The following is a 22,058-nucleotide window of genomic DNA, read 5'->3' as shown; positions in this document are numbered from 1 at the left end:
TCGAGAATAAATAAACAATTTCGTAAGAATAAAACTCAAAGAGCAATGTGGTACATGCAGCTGGCAACCGTCACTGACATTTGTTATCTAATGCAAATTAGCAGCGACGGCAGGAAAAAAGAGAAATGCACTTCAATTGGTAACTGAAAAGTTCTGACTTAATCAAAAAAGTAATGCGAAAGTATCTTAAACAATAATAAACAACGTCCGCTCTATAATAGCACAAATTACCTGATTAAAGCGCTGAAGTTGCTACATTCAATTATCAGCCAGACATCATGTCATCTGTTAAATTATGAAGTGATGTGAAGTGTGCAGGTAGGTATGCACCTAAATAAACAATATATAATTCAAGTACTTATATTATGTTTTGTATTAAAGTATGAATATAATTATATTTTAATATAGAAGTGATGGATAGAGTATTTTAAGTATTGACGATATGCATTCATCACCATTGCACATGCACAATCCACAAGTGTACTGAGTCAAGTAAAAAGTAAATTAAAGTAAAAAGTAAAGTAAATTTAAAAGTAAGTAAATCGCAAAATCGCTGAGCAGTTACTTTTGCACTTTTGCAGCGTTAAAGAAAAAACAATGCTAAAGTGTGAATATATTCTTATTATTTCACTTCTGGGAAGTAGTTATAAATATCTGCTAACGGATAAATACAAGTGTGACATTTCGTATTCGTCTATTGACGCAAACATATGAGAAACTTCCTTCAAAACGACACACTCGGCCGTTCGCTCAATTCATATTCATTCACACGCGGTCGATTGATTCAGTGATCGGCAGTGGCCTCGCGGCTTAGGTATTATCTTAACAGAACGGACTCTTGCGGACTAAGTACATAAACACAGCACGTCATTATGAAGGAGTGGTTGAGAATTTCGTGCCTATTGTGCATATGTGGCTTCGTACGCGAGATTCGTCCTTCCGAGCCATATATAACGGAGTATTTGCTAGGTGGTGCCCGAAATCTTACACAGGACGAGGTAAAATATTGCAATTCATACCAAATATAATCGTATAAACTAAATTTTAATAATTTATTTTTCAGCTTAGCCGTGAAGTTTATCCTGTTGCAACCTACTCGTACCTGTCGACACTTGTGGTAATGTTTCTCATCACGGATTTTCTTAGGTGAGATTACTTTTTTTCATTAACTAATATACTGGACAAACAAGTATTTTTCAAAGCAGTAAAGCTGTTACATTTATTGCCATACATGTACATATACATACATATGTATATACCATAAATATATGATAAAGCATAGATATTCGTATAAGGCATAGCGCAGTATTTAATTCAACATTTTGTTGGAAGCTATGTTTCCAAATAAAATATTTCGTTTTTAATTTCGCGTGAAATAATAAAAGTTTGTTGAACCTAAGTTGAGACTTCAAATATTGGGTGTTTTTTGAATGCATGAGAACTATCGTTATCGATAACTCTGGCTTGACGGCTGTGTATGACATATGACAAACTGTGTTTTCAATTCTGTTCCGCAAGGTTTGGCAAGTCATCATGAATCGTTTGACGCCAGAACAACGTTTCCAAAGTGTGGAAATTTACTTTGAAAAAAATAAATCTGTCCGCGAAGTGTTGGAGGAGACGCCGAAATGTCGATTCGTCGTCGTTCTCCACTTGTTGGCATTTGTCCTTCGACTACGTAGATAATTTTACACAAGGATCTTGGCCTACGTAAAACATGCATTCCAACAATATTTCTACTTTGTATTACCATTTCACGTTCTGAAGCTCCTATACAATCTTGCTAAATTGCATTTTTTTATTTGAAAATATTTTCTGGCTGAAAATATACGAGATACCACTATCAGACAAGTCACATTTCGTTTAGTCCAAAAACTGCTAAAAAAACTTTTCATAATTTATACAAAATTTTATGGTGCAGCATTTGTGTTTCTGCGCAATGCATATTTATAAATAAAAATACCAAAAAATTTTATAAAAAAAATACAAAAACCAAAAATATGTTGACATTGAGCTGTGACCTCAAATACATTCTATTAATTTGCAATTTGCTTGAGATCTCATTAACAGTTAAGTCGAATTTTATTTAGTATAATCTTGTAAAATACAAATAAACAAATACAGTGAAACCTTGATATAACGAACTTCGTTATAACGAAAAACTCAACATAACGAATTTTTCTTTAAGTCCCTTGAAAAAACCTCGCTTTTACGAAGTTTTTCATACAAAAATGCTCTATAGTTATAACGAAGAATTTCTGAGTCTGAAAGCCTCTATACAGCGAAGCAATTTTTCGAACACCTTTATACAACGAAAATAAAATAAGGCAAAATCAAATTTGTGGCAAGCCGTTAAAGTTCCGTTATCCCAAATCTCAGCATAACAAAGTGAGATAGACGGAGAGCTGGCGGCCGCGGAGGTACTACGATAACACCTCCAGCTAGAATTTTGAGAAGTGGTTGGGAGAACCATGAAACAGTGCCATTTGCAAGGATTTTGCTTAAAACCCCTGCAAAAACGACGTCAGACAACTTAAAGTTGCAAAAAAAAGTTGCTAAAAAAATTTTCGTACCTCCGGCTGAAAATTTGTAGGCTTACTGTTTGAAGGTCACAAATGCTGTATATAAATCGTCAGACGTCTAGATCGCTGCAAAAGTAGTGTCAGACGACCCCAAATTTGTAAATTTTTTTCGAAAATTTTTTTTTTTTTACCTCCGTCTGACGTTCTCACATATTATAGTGGGCACTATTTTAAGTGTATATTTAAATCGTCAGACGGAAATACCGCTGCTAAGTCATCCTACAATATCCGTGAAGTTCCGGTCTGCCTGAATTTTTTTTTTTTTTCGGAATTTATTTTTGTTACCTCCGTCTGACATTTTTACATACTATTGCAAAAAGCATTTCAAATACACATTTAAATTGTCAGACGAAAATACCGTTGCAAAGTACTTATCTCAAGCTAGTATATACTTTATATAGAATGCGGGAAAAAACAGGCGAAAATCGCATTTGAAATTACGATGAAATCGTGTCAAATATATAAATACGTAGCCATAAATGTGTGTGTGTGTGTATGTGTCACGAACATACGCAAATGTGTCTTAGGGCCTAGCCGTTATGCCCGCTTTGTATATTGAAAGGGGGAGAGGAAAATAGGCTTGGGCACGCTTAGTGTAGAAATGTCGGGAAAAGAGAACGTTTATGTGAAAATGGCGTCTAATAAAAAGTGTGTGATTTGTCAACTTAGTGACGAAAGTGATTCAATACCGTTAATAAATTCCATTTCCATGGAGAAAAAAATTGATTTGGCAAAAATTTTAACCTATCCTTTGACACCAATACCTATGTCGTTGTGTCATATTGATGGCACTATATGTAAAACAGACAAATCGACGCTGATGAAAACGTTGATGAAGGAAATAGATGATAATTCCGAACCACCACACATGGATGTCGTCATTTTCGATGGATTTTTTATGCTGCACTTAATGAAAGACCTCCCCGCTAGTTATGGAAAAATCGCGCTAAAAGTATTACGAACATTGACAAGCAATGATGCCCAAAGAGTGGACGTCGTATTTGATAGATATTTTCATCCGTCAATCAAGGACTGCGAACGTGATTTACGTGGAGGTAGTTCCTCTGGTTATGAAATTGCAGGGCCACATCAAGTAAGGTCACCAGATTTTTCCAAAGATCTGAGGTGTAGTAATTTTAAAGAAGCATTGGTCGAATTTCTAATTAATTATTGGACGGACGATTCGTTTATCCCTTTAATCAGAAACAAAACTTTGAATATAAACTTCGATCAATGCTATTCTTTCGAAGTTGTTAATAACAAAGTTGTACGATGCATCAACACGGATTTGTCTTGTCCTTTGCATGAAGAGGCAGATACTAAAATCACTTATCACGTATCAAAAATTCAAATGACGTGTAATATTGAAATTCGTAGCGCTGATACGGATGTATTGATTATATTATTAGGTAATATGTATAAATTGGATAAATCACTGAAAATATGGATGCATGTCGGCGTTGGTGCCTCTCAACATTACATCAATGTTACTCAGTCACATGCCAACTTAGGAGAACAACTTTGTAAAGCTCTACCTGGATTACATGCGTTCACTGGGTGTGATTATAATCCCGCCTTTTATGGCAAAGCCTAGATCAGACCGTGGAAGGTTTTAAAGAAGTATCCGAATATCCAGAAAGCCTTCGCAGATCTGGGAGAGAATAATGTTGATCCTGCAACATACCAAATAATAGAGGAGTTCGTCTGCAGCATATACAATATAAAAGGAGTGCAGAAAGTGAATGAGGGTCGTCTGGTAATGTTCGAAGCCAACTACAAACACCATGACCAATCCGAGTTATTCAAGAAAAAAATTAGCACCACTGACGCGTCGAATTTTCCACTGTGTGCCGATGAATTAAATCAACACTTGCTACGGACAAGTTACATTGCGCAATTATGGTTAAATGCGGACCAAAATAATCCATCAACTAAACATCCCGAGGAACATGGATGGTTTATTAACGAGGATGGAAAATATGATTTTACATGGTTTAAAGGTGATCAGTTGCCGTCAGCAATTGATGATATTATTCTCGATGACACACAGCAACAGCCAACAAATTTAGGTATGTTAATATTATTAGTCATTATCATCGATATCACATGAATTCTAATGATAATCTAATTATTTAATTTTTTCGATCATGTTGCAGAGGCAGAAAGACAATACGCATCCGATGAGGATGAAGAACAGGATATAATCATCGAAGACGACGAGTTCGATGATGAATGCAACGACTCCGATACCAGCAACATTCACAGTGATAATGACGAGAACTGAAAAAAAAATTACTATTTAAAAATTCTTTTTAAATATAATTAAAATGAAATTACATTTTTCAAAATAAAATTGAAATGAAATTATCTTTTTTTACAAACAAAATAGAAATAAAATTACTTTGTTAAAATAAAACTACTACTCTTCAAAATAAGATTGAAATGAAATTATTTTTTTTTTACAAATAAAATAGAAAAAAAATTACTTTTCTTCAAATAAGATTGGGATGAAACTATTTTTTTTTGTGTCATGTACTTAGTCATAATATTTTTTTTTTTCTTAAACAAACTTACTAAGCGCACAAAAACAAATGCACGGAATTTATTTAATAATCAATAACCCCGTTTACTTTTAGAAATTAAAAAAACTACATCAACTACACTCATTTTAATAAGTGATAATACAAGTACAATTCTTTGACTTCAGTAGTACAAATACGCTCTTTGATTTAAAGTGATATTCGCTTGAAAACTATTCAATAATAATTCTCTACAATATACCGAAATCAACATTTTTATTTTATTCAGACGAAGAATCTTTTACTTTTTATATGTACGACACATGCGTAAAATTTTCCCTTCAATTGATATTCTTTTATTGCGTATAGTAACTCAACAAAGTATTTCAATAAGTTAAATAAATGATGAAACTGTATTCAGCAATCTGGACTGGAAGTTCGCGATATCGCAGAGGTATTTTGCAACGGTATTTTCGTCTGACAATTTACATGTGTACTTGAAATGCTTTTTGCAATAGTATGTAAAAATGTCAGACGGAGGTAACAAAAATAAATTCCGAAAAAAAAAAATTCAGGCAGACCGGAGCTTCACGGATATTGTAGGATGACTTAGCAGCGGTATTTCCGTCTGACGATTTAAATATACACTTAAAATAGTGCCCACTATAATATGTGAGAACGTCAGACGGAGGTAAAAAAAAAAAAAAATTTCAAAAAAAATTTACAAATTTGGGGTCGTCTGACACTACTTTTGCAGCGATCTAGACGTCTGACGATTTATATACAGCATTTGTGACCTTCAAACAGTAAGCCTACAAATTTTCAGCCGGAGGTACGAAAATTTTTTTAGCAACTTTTTTTTGCAACTTTAAGTTGTCTGACGTCTTTTTTGCAGGGGTTTTGAGCAAAATCCTTGCAAATGGCACTGTTTCATGGTTCTCCCAACCACTTCTCAAAATTCTAGCCGGAGATGTATCGTAATACCTCCGCGGCTGCCAGCTCTTAGTCTAAGAACAAAGCAAAATAAGCGAAAGTCCCGTAATTATGTTACGTGTACACAAAACTGTGTGAAATTGTAGTCACTCGTGCCTTGCCTTTTGCCAAAATGAGTTCATTAAAACGTAATTCAATTTCTATTTACGAGAAAAAATTAATAATTGATTCCGTTGATCAACTGATAAATCGAAGCAAGAAATTGCTAACCAATTTACTCTTTCAACAATTTTAAAAAATAGGGAGTTTGTTCTGTTTATACCATGTCTGTTGGCAGAATATCAGCCCCACAATATTTTTAATGCAGACGAAACTGGGCTATTTTTTAAATGCGCACCAGATCGAACAATGGCACTTAAATCTGAGAAATGCCACGGCGGAAAACAAAGCACGGAAAGACTCTCAATTTTATTTACGGTAAATAATTCTGGCACTGAGAAGAGAAAATTGCTGGTAATCGGAAAATCGGCTAATCCAAGATGCTTTAAAAATATTAAAAGCTTACCAGTGGACTGCTTTGCGAACAAACAAGCTTGGATGACTACTGAAATATGGTTGGATTACTTAGAACAATTTGACAACGAAATGACTAAGGCTAACCACAAAGTGTTATTGCTCGTTGATAACTGCATGGCGCACAAAATCCCTACATCACTGAAATCTATTAAATTACAATTTCTGCCGCCAAACGCAACATCGAAACTACAACCTCTAGATCCGGGAATAATTAAAAGTGTCAAGCAATTCTATCGCAAAGAGATGGTCAAAATTTTAATCAATGATATTGAAGAGGGGCGCAAGAGTAATATCAACGTTCTACAAGGCATCAAAATGGCCCATAAAGCATGGGAAAACGTAAAATAACTAACGATTGCCAACTGTTTTGCGACATGTAGCTTTGTCGACAGTCCAAACACTTTGACCACAAATGATTGTATTCAATACAGCGAAGAATGGCTTGTCGTTAAAAACCATTTCAATTTGGATGAACGATTTGATGATTTTGTTACTTTCGATGATAACGTCAGTACCACGGGTCTTATTACTGATGATGACATTGTTGATAGTGTTTTGAACAGAAATACAGTCGACATTGTTGAGGAGGATGAAGAGGTCGAGAACGTTATCACTGCCAAAGAAGCTAAACAAATGGTTGAAAAGCTCCAAACTTTTCTTGAGGCACAGGAAGCTATACCAAAAAGTGCATTCGATAGCTTAGCATCTGTTGAGCGAAGTATTGATGGCTGCATTCGAAACCTGCGCAAAAAAAACAAAAATAGCCAATTATTTTAATAAAATCGAATTGAAAAAATGTATAACTTTTTATTTTTTATATCCACCCCATTTCAGTGCAGTTTTATCATTATTTTCATGTAAACAGGTAAAAACAGTATTTATAACGAATTTTCTTTCAGATTTCTTTAAATTTCCTTTTGCCAAGCTTTTACAAATAAGTACCTATAGCGAATAAATAGATATAACGAAAAATTTTCTGGTTCCCTTCAGATTCGTTATATCGACTTTTCACTGTAAAATACTAATCATTCTAGTTAATCTGGTATACATATGTATATATGTATGTACAGTCTGTGTTAGAAGAAAAGAACCGGTTTTTTTCGTGTAACTTCAAGATATATTTGTTCTGCTTTTTTCCCGTAAACGCAATCAAACAAAAATGAGAGAGAAGTACGCGAAGCTTTTCGAGGCCGTATTTTTACGCACGCATTCGAAGGGGCCGAAATTATCTTACGCCGCTGCTGCAAAAGAGAGTAAAAAATCAAAAAAGTTTGTTGTGATGTGGAATCAGCGGTATAAGTTGTACAAAAATGTTGATCACTTTTCCGAGCGCGGCTTGAAGCGAGTGACGACAAAAAAGCAGAATAAACTGATCGTTCAACTTTTTAAGCGGGACCCTTCTTTGTGACTACGACCAAGCTCGATCAGTTCTTGCTAAAAAGGGAATAGATATAAGTATCAACACCGTTGAACGCCGGCTGAAGTAGGCGAACATATCTTACCGTGCCACATCATCAAAACCACTGCTCTCAGAAAAACGCATTGAAAAGCAACAAAACAAAAAAAGGCGTCACAGTATTGGACTGGCCTTCCCAGTCCCCAGACGCCATCCCCATTGAAAATGTGTGAGGAACTATGAAAACACATCTTGCCGGAAAGCCAGTCCATGATAGAGCAATTCGTGCGCCAAGTTTGACACTGTATCATGGTTCGATAAATGGGGAATAGAGGTCAAGAAAGATAAAACGGTACAAGTAATTTATACAAATAGAAAGCCTAAGAAACACAAGCTAACAATAAAAAGCAATGAAATAAAAATCCACCCTAGTGCAAAGTACCTCAGCATAACTATAGATGAAAAACTAAATTGGAAACGACATATAGAAAACAAGCGAAATGAAATCAAAAACAAGTTCAGACAACTGTACTGGCTGTTGGCAAAAAATTCAAAACTAAGCCTTAACAACAAAGTAGTGATATATGTATAAATCTATAATCTCACCCATTTGGAAATATGGGATAGAAATCTGGGGCACATCAAAAAAATCCAATATTAAAATAATTCAAAGGACCCAATCTAAAATACTTCGAACAATAACCAAAGCAGGCTGGTATATACCAAACGACGTGATCCACAGCGACCTCAATATCGACACAATAGATGACACAATTAGAAAATACAGCATCAGGCATATAAAACGACTAACAAATCATCAAAATGAACAAATGCGCAAACTACCACAATCGGAGAAAGCGGGAAAACAAAGATTAAAACGATTAACTCCAACAGAGCTCATAATTTAACAAAACAATAAAGAAAAAAAATTATAATTAGTAATAGTAATAATTATAACACTTAGAAAATAATATAATGTACCATAATCTGAAGCAAAATTGAATGTTTATCTAGCATTGGTTAGAGAACAAAGAATTCCAATACTACTTTAAAAATAATTACTTATTGTTTAAATTTAACAGATTGTAAGTTAAAAAGGTAAATAAAAAAAAAATAAAAAGTTCGCAAAATCTAGTCCTGTTTGTCGACGAGCTACGCAGAAGAGCTGGTTCAAAGCATGAAGAAGATGCCAGGCTATACTGGACAACGATGAAGATTACGCGGCTTATTAGTAATTTCGACTCCTAGTTTTATACATACTTTCATGAAAAAAATTTAAATATATATCTTTTATGCTTCATGAATAATCGCGGTTCCTTTTTTCTGATACAGACAGTATTTTAAATGAAGTATATATTTGCTGGAGTCATAAAATCTGGTGTCTTATCACGCTCCAATGCTGTTCACAGATATCTTATCAGAAAATTTATTGTATCTTGTATTTATTTAGCACACTTCGGTACTTGAATATTACGTTGAATCTTTTGTGTATGCAAGCGCGAATTTTGGCTTTGTAATTTCCAAAGGAATATGAAAATTAAACGACTTATTGAAATCTCTTATCTTTTCGAACAGATACAAGCCCTTGATCATTGTAATGGGTGCTTGTGGCACTGTGGTGTTTTCTATGTTGCTCTGGACCAAATCAATTGCCGCACTACAAACACTTGAGTTTTTCTACGGTCTTTATATGGCCACTGAAGTGGCTTATTACACTTATATTTACGCCAAAGTAGATAAACAGTATTATCCCAAGGTCACCGCCCACACACGAGCCGCTATGTTTTCGGGCAAGCTAGTCGGTGGCTCTTCCGCACAGATCCTAATTAATTTGAAACTAATGACCTATAAATCTTTGAATTACATAACATTAAGCAGTAAGTGTGTTAGTTTTTATGTCAAAAAAAAAAAAACTCTGCAGCTGATTGTTATTTTTACAGCTCAAATTTTTACCATGTTGTGGGCCTTCACTTTGCCAAAAGTCGACAAAAGCTTATATTTTCACCGAAAGAATTATTTCGATAATGCACAGTCAACGTCGGTTGTAGGTTCCTCATCAACGGATTTGCAGGACACAAAGTCAATTAAAAGTGGAATCAGTGAAAATATAACCCCAACCGAACCATTTAAGTTGCTCTGGTCACATTTCTACAATGCCTATAGCAATTTGAAGGTGGTTCAATGGAGTATTTGGTATGCAGTTAATTTGGCTGGCTACTTGCAAATCATTTCATATATGCAAGTGTTGTGGATAGAAATTGAACCGCATTCGGAAATCGCTTGGAACGGTGCAGTAGATGCTGTATTGACTGCGTTGGCGGCGCTGATGGCTTTGGCAGCTGGTTATATACATGCCGGACGTTTGAAACCACTGCAGAGTTTATTGGTCTTATCCATTTTTGCGGCACTTGAGGGCGGTGCAATTTTGCTCTGCTGTCGCACATCTAATATTTATGTTTCTTATGTTGGTTTTATTCTTTTTGGAGCATTATATGCCTTTAGCATAACAGTTGCCAGGTATGTGCATTTCGTTAATTGTTGTTGCTTGTTGATTATTGATAACAAAATATTATTTTTCCACTCAGCTCCGAGGTGGCACGTCACTTGGAAGAGGAAAGTTTTGGATTAGTTTTTGGAGTTAATACATTTTTGGCGCTCGTAATCCAAACGCTGCTAACGATAATAATTGTCTCAAACACTGGTTTTGTTTTGAACACACGCGGTCAGTATACTGTGTATGCATTTTACTTCATTACGGCGAGCGTCATCACCTTATTTTTTGTGGCTGTGGAATACTTAGTAAGCAGAAAATCAGAAAATCGCACAAATTTAGTTGTAGAGTAGTTTAAGTGATTGTTACTAAATAAAATATAGGCAAATATTTATGAAAAAAGTTGGCATTGTTTACATCTTTACAGTAGACTTTTAAATAAAGTGAGGGGCTTCCCTTCCCTAATAGTACTTCATTATTTTATTTTAAACACTTGCTTTAATCCTCGTATAGAGTAGCCAAAGACAAACTGGTGCTATTATTGTTTAAAAAATGTTCACCATAAACTTTTGGGAGTGATAGTTCTTGTCTGAATAAAAAATTGAGCTGTTGCGGTAACTTAATTTAGACTGTAGTCAAAGTTCGTCACTGATTTATGCTTAGTTGTTAATATCAGATCGACTAACCAGTTAGGTTGACAAATTTCGACTATACTGGAGAGTCTATCGCAGAAAGTTTAAGTGGCATACACACATACATATGTGCCGAGCACAATAAAGGAAGCGCATACAAAACACACATCTTAAAGTACGTTCACATATGTATTAATCAGCAATAAATACAAAATTACTCTATCCGTTCATATATGCCAGATAACCTGCAAAATTGACAATTAGCTGTCAATATTGCTTTGAGAGGTTTTTCTTCATAGAAATTATTTTGGTGGAATATTTCGGTGTTTTTGGTTTGGTTCTATGATTAAAAGATTAACGATAGCTAATTTAGAAGAAGATTGACCGTTAATAATGAACAGTTGGAGGATATCCGTAAACGACGTTTACTGTAGTTTCAAACAATTATGGCGGTAATACGCATTCGAAATTCGATATTACATTTTATAATAAGGTTTCTTAGGTTTCTTTAGAGAGCTGGGTCTGCATGAGGTGCAGTTACTTTTGCACTTTTATCAGCATTAAAGAAAAAACAATGCTAAGCGTGAATATATTCTAATTATTTCACTTATGGGTAGTATCAGGTCAGTCCATAAGTTCGTGCGTTTTTTAAAGGGGGTTGTAAAATTAATAAAAAAGATGTTTAAAGTATTTATTAATCAATAATATATTTTCCTTCATTATTTACAATGTCTTCCCAACGTTTAGGCAAATTTTTAATTCCCTGCTCTAAAAATTGTTTGTCCTTGGAGCCAAAATACGCTTCGACATCCCTATTTATAGCTTCTTTTGAGGAGTAGTTCTTGTTACTCATATGGGATTGATGTCCACGGAAAAGGTGATAATCACAAGGTGCAATATCCGGAGAGTATGGTGGATGCGGCATTAGCTTCCATCCGTGCTCGTTCAGCTTGCATAATGTTTGCCTTGTGGTATGAGGTCTTGCGTTGTCGTGGTGAAACAAAACTTTGAGTCTAAAGACGGTCGATTTTTGTTAAGTGCCTCATTCAGGTTTGATAGCTGATGGGAATAATAAAATCAGCAGTTATCATCTGGTTTGGTTCCAGAAGTTCATAATAAACAATCCCACCAAATAGACAGGAGAATCTTCTTAGGGTGAAGGCCATCGATCTTTATCTAACCATTGGCGTTTGCGAACAGGATTATTGTAAAGGACCCATTTTTCATCACCAGTAACGATACGGTTAAAAAAACTTTGAAACCTTTCCCAACTGAACCAGATGCCTGTGAACTGTTCCATGCGATGAATTTAACCTCTGAGCCATCATATCAACTGCCAAATTTGGCTCAGCTTCCACGAGTTCGAGCAAGGCGTCGGAGTTAAAGACTTCAGGACGACCAGCGCGCGGGGCATCCTCCACGTCGCAGTTACCACTTCGGAATTTTGAAAACCACTTTTGCGCAGTCCTTACACTCACGGCATCCTCTCCGTGAACTGTGTTTATTTCTGCAGCAGCAGTTGTTGTATTTTTACCACTTTTATAAAAAAATACAAAATATGCCTCTTATACGCGTTCGAAAATTACATTTTATTTTTTAACAACACGTGCTTCTATCCGCGATTAAAATCACTTGTTGAATGCACAATATATCAAAGAAAATATAAATAGTTCCGTTATATTCCGCGAATAGTTTTGTGTATGCAAAAATCGTACAAAAGTTAAATTATGGGTAAATTACGCACGAACTTATGGACTGACCTGATAGTTATAAATATCTGCTATCTAATATCTTTTGTCAGCATTAAAGAAAAAACAATGCTAAGTGTGGATATATTCTCATTATTTCACTTCTGGGAAGTAGTTATAAATATCTGCTAACGGATAACTAAAAATGTGACATTTCGTATTCGTCTACGGACGCTAACACATGACAAATTTCCTTCCAAACGACACACTCGGCCGCTCGCTCAATTCATTATTCATTCGCACGCGGTCGATTGATTCAGTGATCGACGGTGGCCTCGCAGCTTAGGTATTATCTTAACAGAACGGACTCTTGCGGTTACATACAAGTACATAAACAACATAAACACAGCACGTCATTATGAAGGAGTGGTTGAGAATTTCATGCCTATTGTGCATATGTGGCTTCGTACGCGAGATTCGTCCTTCCGAGTCATACATAACGGAGTATTTGCTAAGTGGTACCCGAAATCTTACACAGGACGAGGTAAAATATTGCAATTTATACAAAATATAATCGTATAAACTAAATTTTAATAATTTATTTTTCAGCTTAGCCGTGAAGTTTATCCTGTTGCAACCTACTCGTACCTGTCGACACTTGTGGTAATATTTCTCATCACGGATTTTCTTAGGTGAGATTACTTTTTTTCATTAACTAATATACTGGACAAACAAGTATTTTTCAAAGCAGTAAAGCTGTTATATTTATTGCCATATATGTACATATACATACATATATAAATATATGATAAGGCATAGATATTCGTATAAGGCATAGCGCAATATTTAATTCAACGTTTTGTTGGAATCTATGTTTCCAAATAAAAAAATTCGTTAATAAAAGTTTGTTGAACCTAAGTTGAGACTTCAAGTATAGGGTGTTTTTTAACTGCATGAGAACTATCGTTATCGATAACTCTGGTTTGACGGCTGAGTATGACAAACTACAAAATTCTCACACTACTCAATTCTGTTCAGCAAGGTTTGGCAAGTCATCATGAATCGTTTGACGCCAGAACAACGTTTCCAAAGTGTGGAAATTTACTTTGAAAAACATAAATCTGTTCGCGAAGTGTTGGAGGAGACGCCGAAATGTCGATTCGTCGTCGTTCTCCACTTGTTGGCATTTGTCCTTCGACTACGTAGATAATTTTACACAAGGATCTTGGCATACGTAAAACATGCATTCCAACAATATTTATATTTTGTATCACAATTTCACGTTCTCAAGCTCTATAAAAAAACCCCTATATAATCTTGCAAATTTCAATTCTGTTTGAAAATATTTTCTGGCTGAAAATATACGAGATGTCATTATCAGACAAGTCACATTTCGTTTAGTCCAAAAACGGCTAAAAAAAAACTTTTCATAATTTATACAAAATTTTATGGTGCAGCATTTGTGTTTCTGCGCAATGTCTATTTATAAATAAAAATACCAAAAAATTGTATAAAAAAAATACAAAAACCAAAAGTATGTTGACATTGAGCTGTGACCTCAAATATTTACATTCTATTAATTTGCAATTTGCTTGAGATCTCATTAACAGTTAAGTCGACAGTTATTTAGTGTATTCTTGTAAAATACAAATAAACAAATTAAATGCTTGTCTAGTTAACCGGCTATATGTATATATGTATGTATTTTAAATTAAGTATATATTTGCTGGAGTCATAAAATCTGGCGTTTTGTCACACTAAAATGCTGCTCACAGACATCTTATCAGAAAATTTATTTGTTGTATTTTGTATTTATCTAGCACACTTGAGTTTTTGAATATCACGTGTATATTTACAGTGTGCCACTTAAGTCACCGTGCACTTGTTATAATATATTTGCACAAATCACCCTGTAACTTGGGTAAATTTTTATTAAATTTAAAAAACTTTGATGCAGGCTAACAAAATAATATATTTTCTTTTAAGTAATGAAATAAAAATAGTAAGATTTCAAACTTAATGTAATATTATTAATTAAAAACAAAAGGAACTTCAATATCTGCGTCAACAAAATTCTACGTATTCTTACCAACTAATATTAACTTATTAACTATAAGGAACATTCTTTTCATTACAACTTTTAACTTAGTATCTAGTAGGATAACCCTTCATCTTAATCACCTCTCTGAGGCGATTTGGCGTTGACATCACTAGTTTTTCAATGTAATTGGGATCCATTGCGCACCACTCTTGGTGCAATGTCTCCCGCAGGAGGTTTTTATTGCTTGTGGTGGTGCTTTCTTATTGTTTTCCAGTATATTCCACACGGGTTCAATCGGGTTGATATCCGGGCCTGTGGTGGCGTCTCCAAAAGGTGTGGAGTGTTGTACGCGAGGTACAGCCTGGTGTTCATTACTTTGTGTTTAGAGTCGTTGCCTTGCTGAAAATAGAAATCGGAACCTCTTCCCAATTTCTCGGCGCTGCTCTACATATTTTTGTTTTTCAAAATATCAATGTACATGTATAGCTCTATCACTCCATCGATAAATTCCAAATTTCCAACTCCTGTTGCAGCTATGCAACCCCAAACCATAATACAGGGTGGCTGATGGATTTTGCTACATTAAGAAACTCAAATAACTTTTTTTTTAGTGTATGGAATTCATTTATTTTTTTTCAAGTTGAAGGTCATTAAATTTTATTAAATGTAGCTTAACTAGTTTTAAAAATAATTGAATTTAAATGCCCCCCATGCTCGTTGACACAAGTGCGGCATCTTAGTAAAAAGTTGTTCATTGCTGCTTTGAGAGTTGCGACAGGAATAGCCGCAATTATTGCCCGAATGGATTGTTTTAGTTCATCCAAATTTGTTGGCTTTGTTTTATAAACTTCTTGTTTACATAAACCCCACAAGAAAAAGTCAGGTGCAGTAAGGTCAGGCGACCTGGGGGGCCAACGAAATTCGGAGTTTCTTGAAATCAGTTTATTGGGAAATTTTCGTCGCAACTCTGTCATAACAGTCTGGGCTATGTGAGACGGAGGGACTCTCTTTCGGCGTAGTTCTGGATAGAAAAATTCTTTCAGCATTTTCAAATAACGGTCTCCAGTAACCGTAACGGTGTGACCATTTTCTTCAAAAAAATAAGGCCCGACAATACAGCGTGAAGAAACCGCACACCACACTGTCACGCGAAGAGGATGCAATTCCGTCTCGTGGAGTATCTGTGGGTTAGAAGTACTCCATATTCGACAATTTTGTTTGTTCACATTGCCGTTTAAATCGAAATGGGCCTCATCAGACATGAAAAGGCAGTTTGTTTTGGTCTTCTTCCACCATTTGCAGGATCTTCTGGCAAAATTCCAAGCGAATCGGCAAGTCTGCTGCATTCAGTTTGTTAACCATTTGAATTTTGTAGGGAAATAAGTCTAAATCTTTGTGCATTATTGTTTGCAAAGACTGTCGGCTGACACCAAGTTGAGCAGATAAGCTTCTTGTTGAAACCCTTGGATTGCTTTGTACAGCTGCAGCTACAGCAGCGATCGTTTCCTCCGTCCGAACTGGTGGGTTTCGATGATAAGGCCTTCTTGCGACTGTTCCTTGCTCAGCAAAATTATTCACCAGTCTCATTATGGTCCATCTGCTCGGGGGATCGCCGCCAAACATCCGCCTGTACTCTCTCTGTACCAAAACTACGGACTCTAGTGCGTGATAGCGGCGGACTATCCAAATTCTTGTTTGCGTGTCCCAGTTATCCATTTTAATAAATTTTAAAGATCAATCTGCAAATTAAAACAAAAATGGAACAGATAACTTAAAAAGAAAAAAAGTTATTCAATTTTTTTTTGGTAGCGGCTTTCATCAGCCACCCTGTACCTCCGCCGCCGTGTTTTATGGTTTTTATGATATTTTTTGGATTTAGAGCTTCACCTGGTCTCCTCCATACGTCTGAGCGAAAAATATTGTACTTCAACTCATCTGAGAAGATGACCTTCCGCCAGAAGTCAATTGGTTTGTCCACATACGCTTTGGAAAACTCTAAGCGCTTCCTTCTATTAATTAAATTTACGTGCGGCTTCTTGCGAGGAGTGTAGGACCTAAAGTTATATGTTTCTATCGCTCTACGGACTGTTTCCGGGTGCACCTCCTTGTCAATGTTGCGACCTAACTCTGACGCAATCTGCATTGCGCTACAAAACGGATCCTTGTCCAGCAGATGCTTATTGTGCGTCTCTCACGATCGGAAAGTGCAGGTGGCCGGCCGGATCTTTTGTTATTTTTAATACACCCTTCGTATTTGATTCGCCCAACGACAGTCTGAATAGTGGATTTGCTTCTACCCATAATCTTAGCTATCTCTGCATAAGATTTTTGCTCTTTTGTGTAGAGATGCAGGATCTCTCCACGATCAGCCAACTATCATATAATGAATTTACTCATTACTGCCCACATTTTTCAAAAATCCTCGTTATTTCTAAGAAGAACGCTGTCGCTAGACAGCACAGGAAATTAAGAGTATCTACCTAGACTTTTGTTGACGCAAATATTTGAGTATGTTTACATTCGTTGGAATAATATAAGACCAAAATTAAAAGTAAGTGTTTTTCTTTTGTAGCTTGGAAGAAAATATATTGTTTTATTAGCCTACATCAAAGTTTTTTTTTAATTTACAGGGTGATTTGTGCAAATATAACAAGAGTACGGTGACTTAAGTGGCACACTGTATGCAATCAGGTGTTTTGTGTATGCAAGCTCGAATATTGGCTTTGTAATTTCCAAAAGAATATGAAAATTAAACGACTTATTGAAATCTCTTATCTTCTCGAACAGATACAAGCCCTTGATCATTGTAATGGGTGCTTGTGGCACTGTGGTGTCTTCTATGTTGCTCTGGACCAAATCAATTGCCGCACTACAAACACTTGAGTTTTTCTACGGTCTTTATATGGCCACTGAAGTGGCTTATTACACTTATATTTACGCCAAAGTAGATAAACAATATTATCCCAAGGTCACCGCGCACACACGAGCCGCTATGTTTTTGGGCAAGCTAGTCGCTGGCTCTTCCGCACAGATCCTAATTAATTTGAAGCTAATGACCTATAAATCTTTGAATTACATAACATTAAGCAGTAAGTGTGTTAGTTTTTATGTCAAAAAAAAAAAAACTCTGCAGCTGATTGTTATTTTTACAGCTCAAATTTTTACCATGTTGTGGGCCTTCACTTTGCCAAAAGTCGACAAAAGCTTATATTTTCACCGAAAGAATTACTTCGATAATGCACAGTCAACGTCGGTTGTAGGTTCCTCATCAACGGATTTGCAGGACACAAAATCAATTAAAAGTGGGATCAGTGAAAATATAACCCCAACCGAACCATTTAAGTTGCTCTGGTCACATTTCTACAACGCCTATAGCAATTTGAAGGTGGTTCAATGGAGTATTTGGTATGCAGTTAATTTGGCTGGCTACTTACAAATCATTTCATATATTCAAGTGTTGTGGATAGAAATTGAACCGCATTCGGAAATCGCTTGGAACGGTTCTGTAGATGCTGTATTGACTGCATTGTCGGCGCTGATGGCTTTGGCAGCTGGTTATATACATGCCGGACGTTTGAAACCACTGCAGAGTTTATTGGTCTTATCCATTTTTGCGGCACTTGAGGGCGGTGCAATTTTACTCTGCTGTCGCACATCTAATATTTATGTTTCTTATGTTGGTTATATTCTTTTTGGAGCATTATATGCCTTTAGCATAACAGTTGCCAGGTATGTGCATTTCGTTAATTGTTGTTGCTTGTTAATTATTGATAACAAAATATTATTTTTCCACTCAGCTCCGAGGTGGCACGTCACTTAGAAGAGGAAAGTTTTGGATTAGTTTTTGGAGTTAATACATTTTTGGCGCTCATAATCCAAACGCTGCTAACGATAATAATTGTCTCAAACACTGGTTTTGTTTTGAACACACGCGGTCAGTATACTGTGTATGCATTTTACTTCATTACGGCGAGCGTCATCACCTTATTTTTTGTGGCTGTGGAATACTTAGTAAGCAGAAAATCAGAAAATCACACAAATTTAGTTGTACAGTAGTTTAAGTGATTGTTACTAAATAAAATATAAGCAAATATTTATGAAAAAAGTTGGCATTGTCTACATCTTTACAGTAGACTTTTAAATAAAGTGAGGGGCTTCCCTTCCCTAATAATACTTCATTATTTTATTTTAAACACTTGTTTTAATCCTCGTATAGAGTAGCCAAAGACAAACTGGTGCCATTATTGTTTAAAAAATGTTCACCATAAACTTTTGGGAGTGATAGTTCTTGTCTGGATAATTGAATTGTTGCGTTAACTTAATTTAGACTGTAGTCAAAGTTCGTCACTGATTTATGTTTAGTTGTTAATATCAGATCGACTTACCAGTTAAGTTGACATATTTCGGTATCGGCTAAAAGCGGGCGTATTTTTTACGAGCTTATAAAGTAGTCTATCAGAGTTATGCTCTCTATTAATCCTTCAAAAGCCCACGTCATCTTTTAAGATAAACCATAAAAGGCCACTTATTTGGATATTTATTGTTCAAGAGTTACTTAAATTGTAGGATTGCAAAGAAAACAAACTTGCCTCTCACAAAACATTAAAATTCCCCTATTTTGTTACATCTCTGGCGGAAATTTTGTAAGAAAAGTCGGAAAAGGGTATTTTTTCAACATTAATTGAAATGCAGTTTATATATTGAAATATTCCGACTATGGAGTATTTTTAGGTCTGCAAAAATGTATACTTGTACGGAAATATACTTTTTACCGCTACTAAATGCTTTTCACTCTTTACTGCATAAGAGCCCATATTGGGATAGCAGGTTTGATTCAATATTATTTTCAAATTAAGTACTATAAAGTAATTCAAACTATTTGAATCCATTAAATATATATTTAGCAATAATAAAACGCAAAAAAATTGTCTATGATTTTATGAAATTTTCACATAACCTCACTTTTGTGCAAGTGGGTGAAAAAGCAGAATTGAAGTGCGAGTATTTATTTTCAAAAAACGATAACAGAGGAAAGCGTAAGTACTTTTTGACAACAATAAATATTTTCATGGAGTCGATATTCATCTTTTTCGTCGAATAATAATGTTTCCGCTTTTCTACATATATTTATAATACATATAGCGTTTTTCAATAGGTGCGCTTCAACTTTTTTCCGATAGGGAGGGCGAATGACGCAATATTTTTTATTTTTCGCTTGTCATTTATAAACTTCATTAGTATACATTTCATCGTGGAACGCTACACACTTGAGCAACGATTGCAAATCGTGCAAATTTTTTATGAAAATAATCGTTCTGTTGCTGCTACTTTAATCCAGATTTTTTCCAAAAAATCATCTTCAGTGATGAAGTTCACTTTTGGCTCAATGGCTTCGTCAAAAAGCAAAATATGCGTTACTGGGCAGAAAGCAATCCACACGCGGTTCATGAGGCACCGTTGCATCCCGAAAAAATCACTGTTTGGTGCGGTTTACATACCGGCGGCGTAATTGGCCCATATTTTTTCGTTGACGAGAACGATCGCCACGTTACTGTGAATGGAAATCGATACCGCGACATGATAAACGATTATTTTTGGCCGCAATTGAATCGTATGGACTTAGGCGACATGTGGTTTCAACAGGACGGGGCCACAAGCCACACAGCACACGCTACAATTGATTTGTTGAAGAGTAAGTTCGATGAGCGCATTATTTCCAGAAATGGACCGGTCGAATGGCCGCCGTGCTCGTGTGATTTGACGCCTCTAGACTATTTTCTTTGGGGTTATGTGAAGTCATTGGTCTACAGTAACAAGCCGGCGACGATTTGTGAGCTCAGAGCCAATATTGAACGCGAAATTGCTGGAATGTCGGCCGATTTATGCAAAAGAGTGGTCGAAAATTGGGATCAACGATTGGACTTCGTAAAAAGTGCACGCGGTGGTCATGCAAAAAAATCGAATTTCATACTTAAATGTATATGTTCAAACTCGATAATAAAAAATATATTAGTTAAAAAAATCAAACCGTTTGTATTTTATTAAAAAAAAAAGTTGAAGCGCTCTTACTGAAAAACACTTTATAAGTATATACAGGCCGTAGAGAGCATATCCGGGCCCCGGGGGAAAATTGCAAATGCGGGCCCTTTCCAATTATGTCTAATTCACTCTGAAAACTCCGGGCCCGGGGTAAAAAGTCCCTGTAAACCTTGGTCAAATTTGTTTTGGCCCAAAACGAGATCTTCTTGGTCTACGTACTATAATATTTGCCTGCTCAATGAAAGCCCGAGTATACACGGAGATAAAAACACGCACACATTATGGGCTGAGTAGACTAGTTTTGTGACTGAACGAGGTCCAGTACTTGTTGGTCTCATTCAGAGTAATTTTTCAGATCGCAGTTTACTAAACTGTAATTTTGAAAAACTTTTTCGGCCCTTTGCTGTTCCGTCAGTTTATTGTTCGAAGTGAAGGTGGTTTGGGCCTTCCGCATACCCTCCATCGACTCAACTATAATTTCAAAGACCTTAGCAATACCTTCTGTTCATGTGAATGGCAAAAAAGAAGTCCATATAGGTCTTCAGGGGGGTGCACAGAGGAAGAACCGTGCCGGGATGCTCGGCTTCATTATTCAATGTTTTCATAATTTTGGTTATTTCGTCACCTACTAAGATGACACTTTTTAATGGGTATATATAATATATAGAAAACTTTAGCCATTACACACCTCTTTTACTATTATGCGAAGTTGCCTAAAAGTAGACTTAATTGTTTGCATCTAATCTTTTTAGCCTTTTAGGGCTTTCCAGGCCCAGAAATTTAAAAACTAAAGCGAATCATTTAGAAAGATTAAGAAATAAAATAATGAAACCAATCTTTATGATAACATCCGGTTATGTTTCTTGATTTCAATATGATTTTATCATTGTATTTGAATAATTCGTGTGCAGCTGTTTAGGTGTTTGGTCAGTTTTCTTCTCCCATTTTCGGTAATGTGTTGATGTTGTTTTACGGTATGTCTCACAGTTTTATCCCGGTTTTTTGAAAAGTCTTGTATGGCAGAAATAACTCGAAGATTTGCCATTGCCTGCCGAGTTATTACCTCTATTAGAAAGAACTTTTTCTATTATTCATGAACATCGAACAGTGGACTGACTATAAGTATTTTTTTAAATAGTATTTTTTTGTTAGACAGTTAAG

At 35.6% G+C, this 22,058-nt stretch overlaps 2 protein-coding genes across 3 annotated transcripts; both read left to right on the top strand.

Moving 5' to 3' along the window:
* Nucleotides 1–750: 750 nt before the first annotated feature.
* On the top strand, nt 751–19,031 carry LOC129253247 (thiamine transporter 1-like). 2 transcript variants are annotated; one of them, XM_054891544.1, is made up of 6 exons: nt 751–814; nt 13,164–13,361; nt 13,427–13,509; nt 17,646–17,947; nt 18,011–18,587; nt 18,656–19,031. In XM_054891544.1, exons 2-6 carry the CDS (start codon nt 13,236–13,238, stop codon nt 18,912–18,914), a joined length of 1,347 nt encoding a protein of 448 aa, XP_054747519.1. In that variant the 5' UTR covers nt 751–814; nt 13,164–13,235; the 3' UTR covers nt 18,915–19,031. The 2 variants fall into 2 exon arrangements, with proteins under 2 accessions (XP_054747519.1, XP_054747520.1); XM_054891545.1 differs by lacking the exon at nt 751–814 and having other exon boundaries at nt 11,647–13,361.
* LOC129253246 (thiamine transporter 1-like) lies at nt 808–10,967 on the top strand. Its single transcript, XM_054891543.1, has 5 exons — nt 808–998; nt 1,064–1,146; nt 9,582–9,883; nt 9,947–10,523; nt 10,592–10,967. The coding sequence occupies exons 1-5, from the start codon at nt 873–875 to the stop codon at nt 10,848–10,850; spliced, it is 1,347 nt and encodes a 448-aa protein (XP_054747518.1). The 5' UTR covers nt 808–872; the 3' UTR covers nt 10,851–10,967.
* Nucleotides 19,032–22,058: the final 3,027 nt, after the last annotated feature.

This window comes from Anastrepha obliqua, chromosome 1, assembly GCF_027943255.1.
Source record: "Anastrepha obliqua isolate idAnaObli1 chromosome 1, idAnaObli1_1.0, whole genome shotgun sequence".
Lineage (NCBI taxonomy): Eukaryota > Metazoa > Arthropoda > Insecta > Diptera > Tephritidae > Anastrepha > Anastrepha obliqua.
This window is presented reverse-complemented; position numbering and strand designations above follow the sequence as displayed.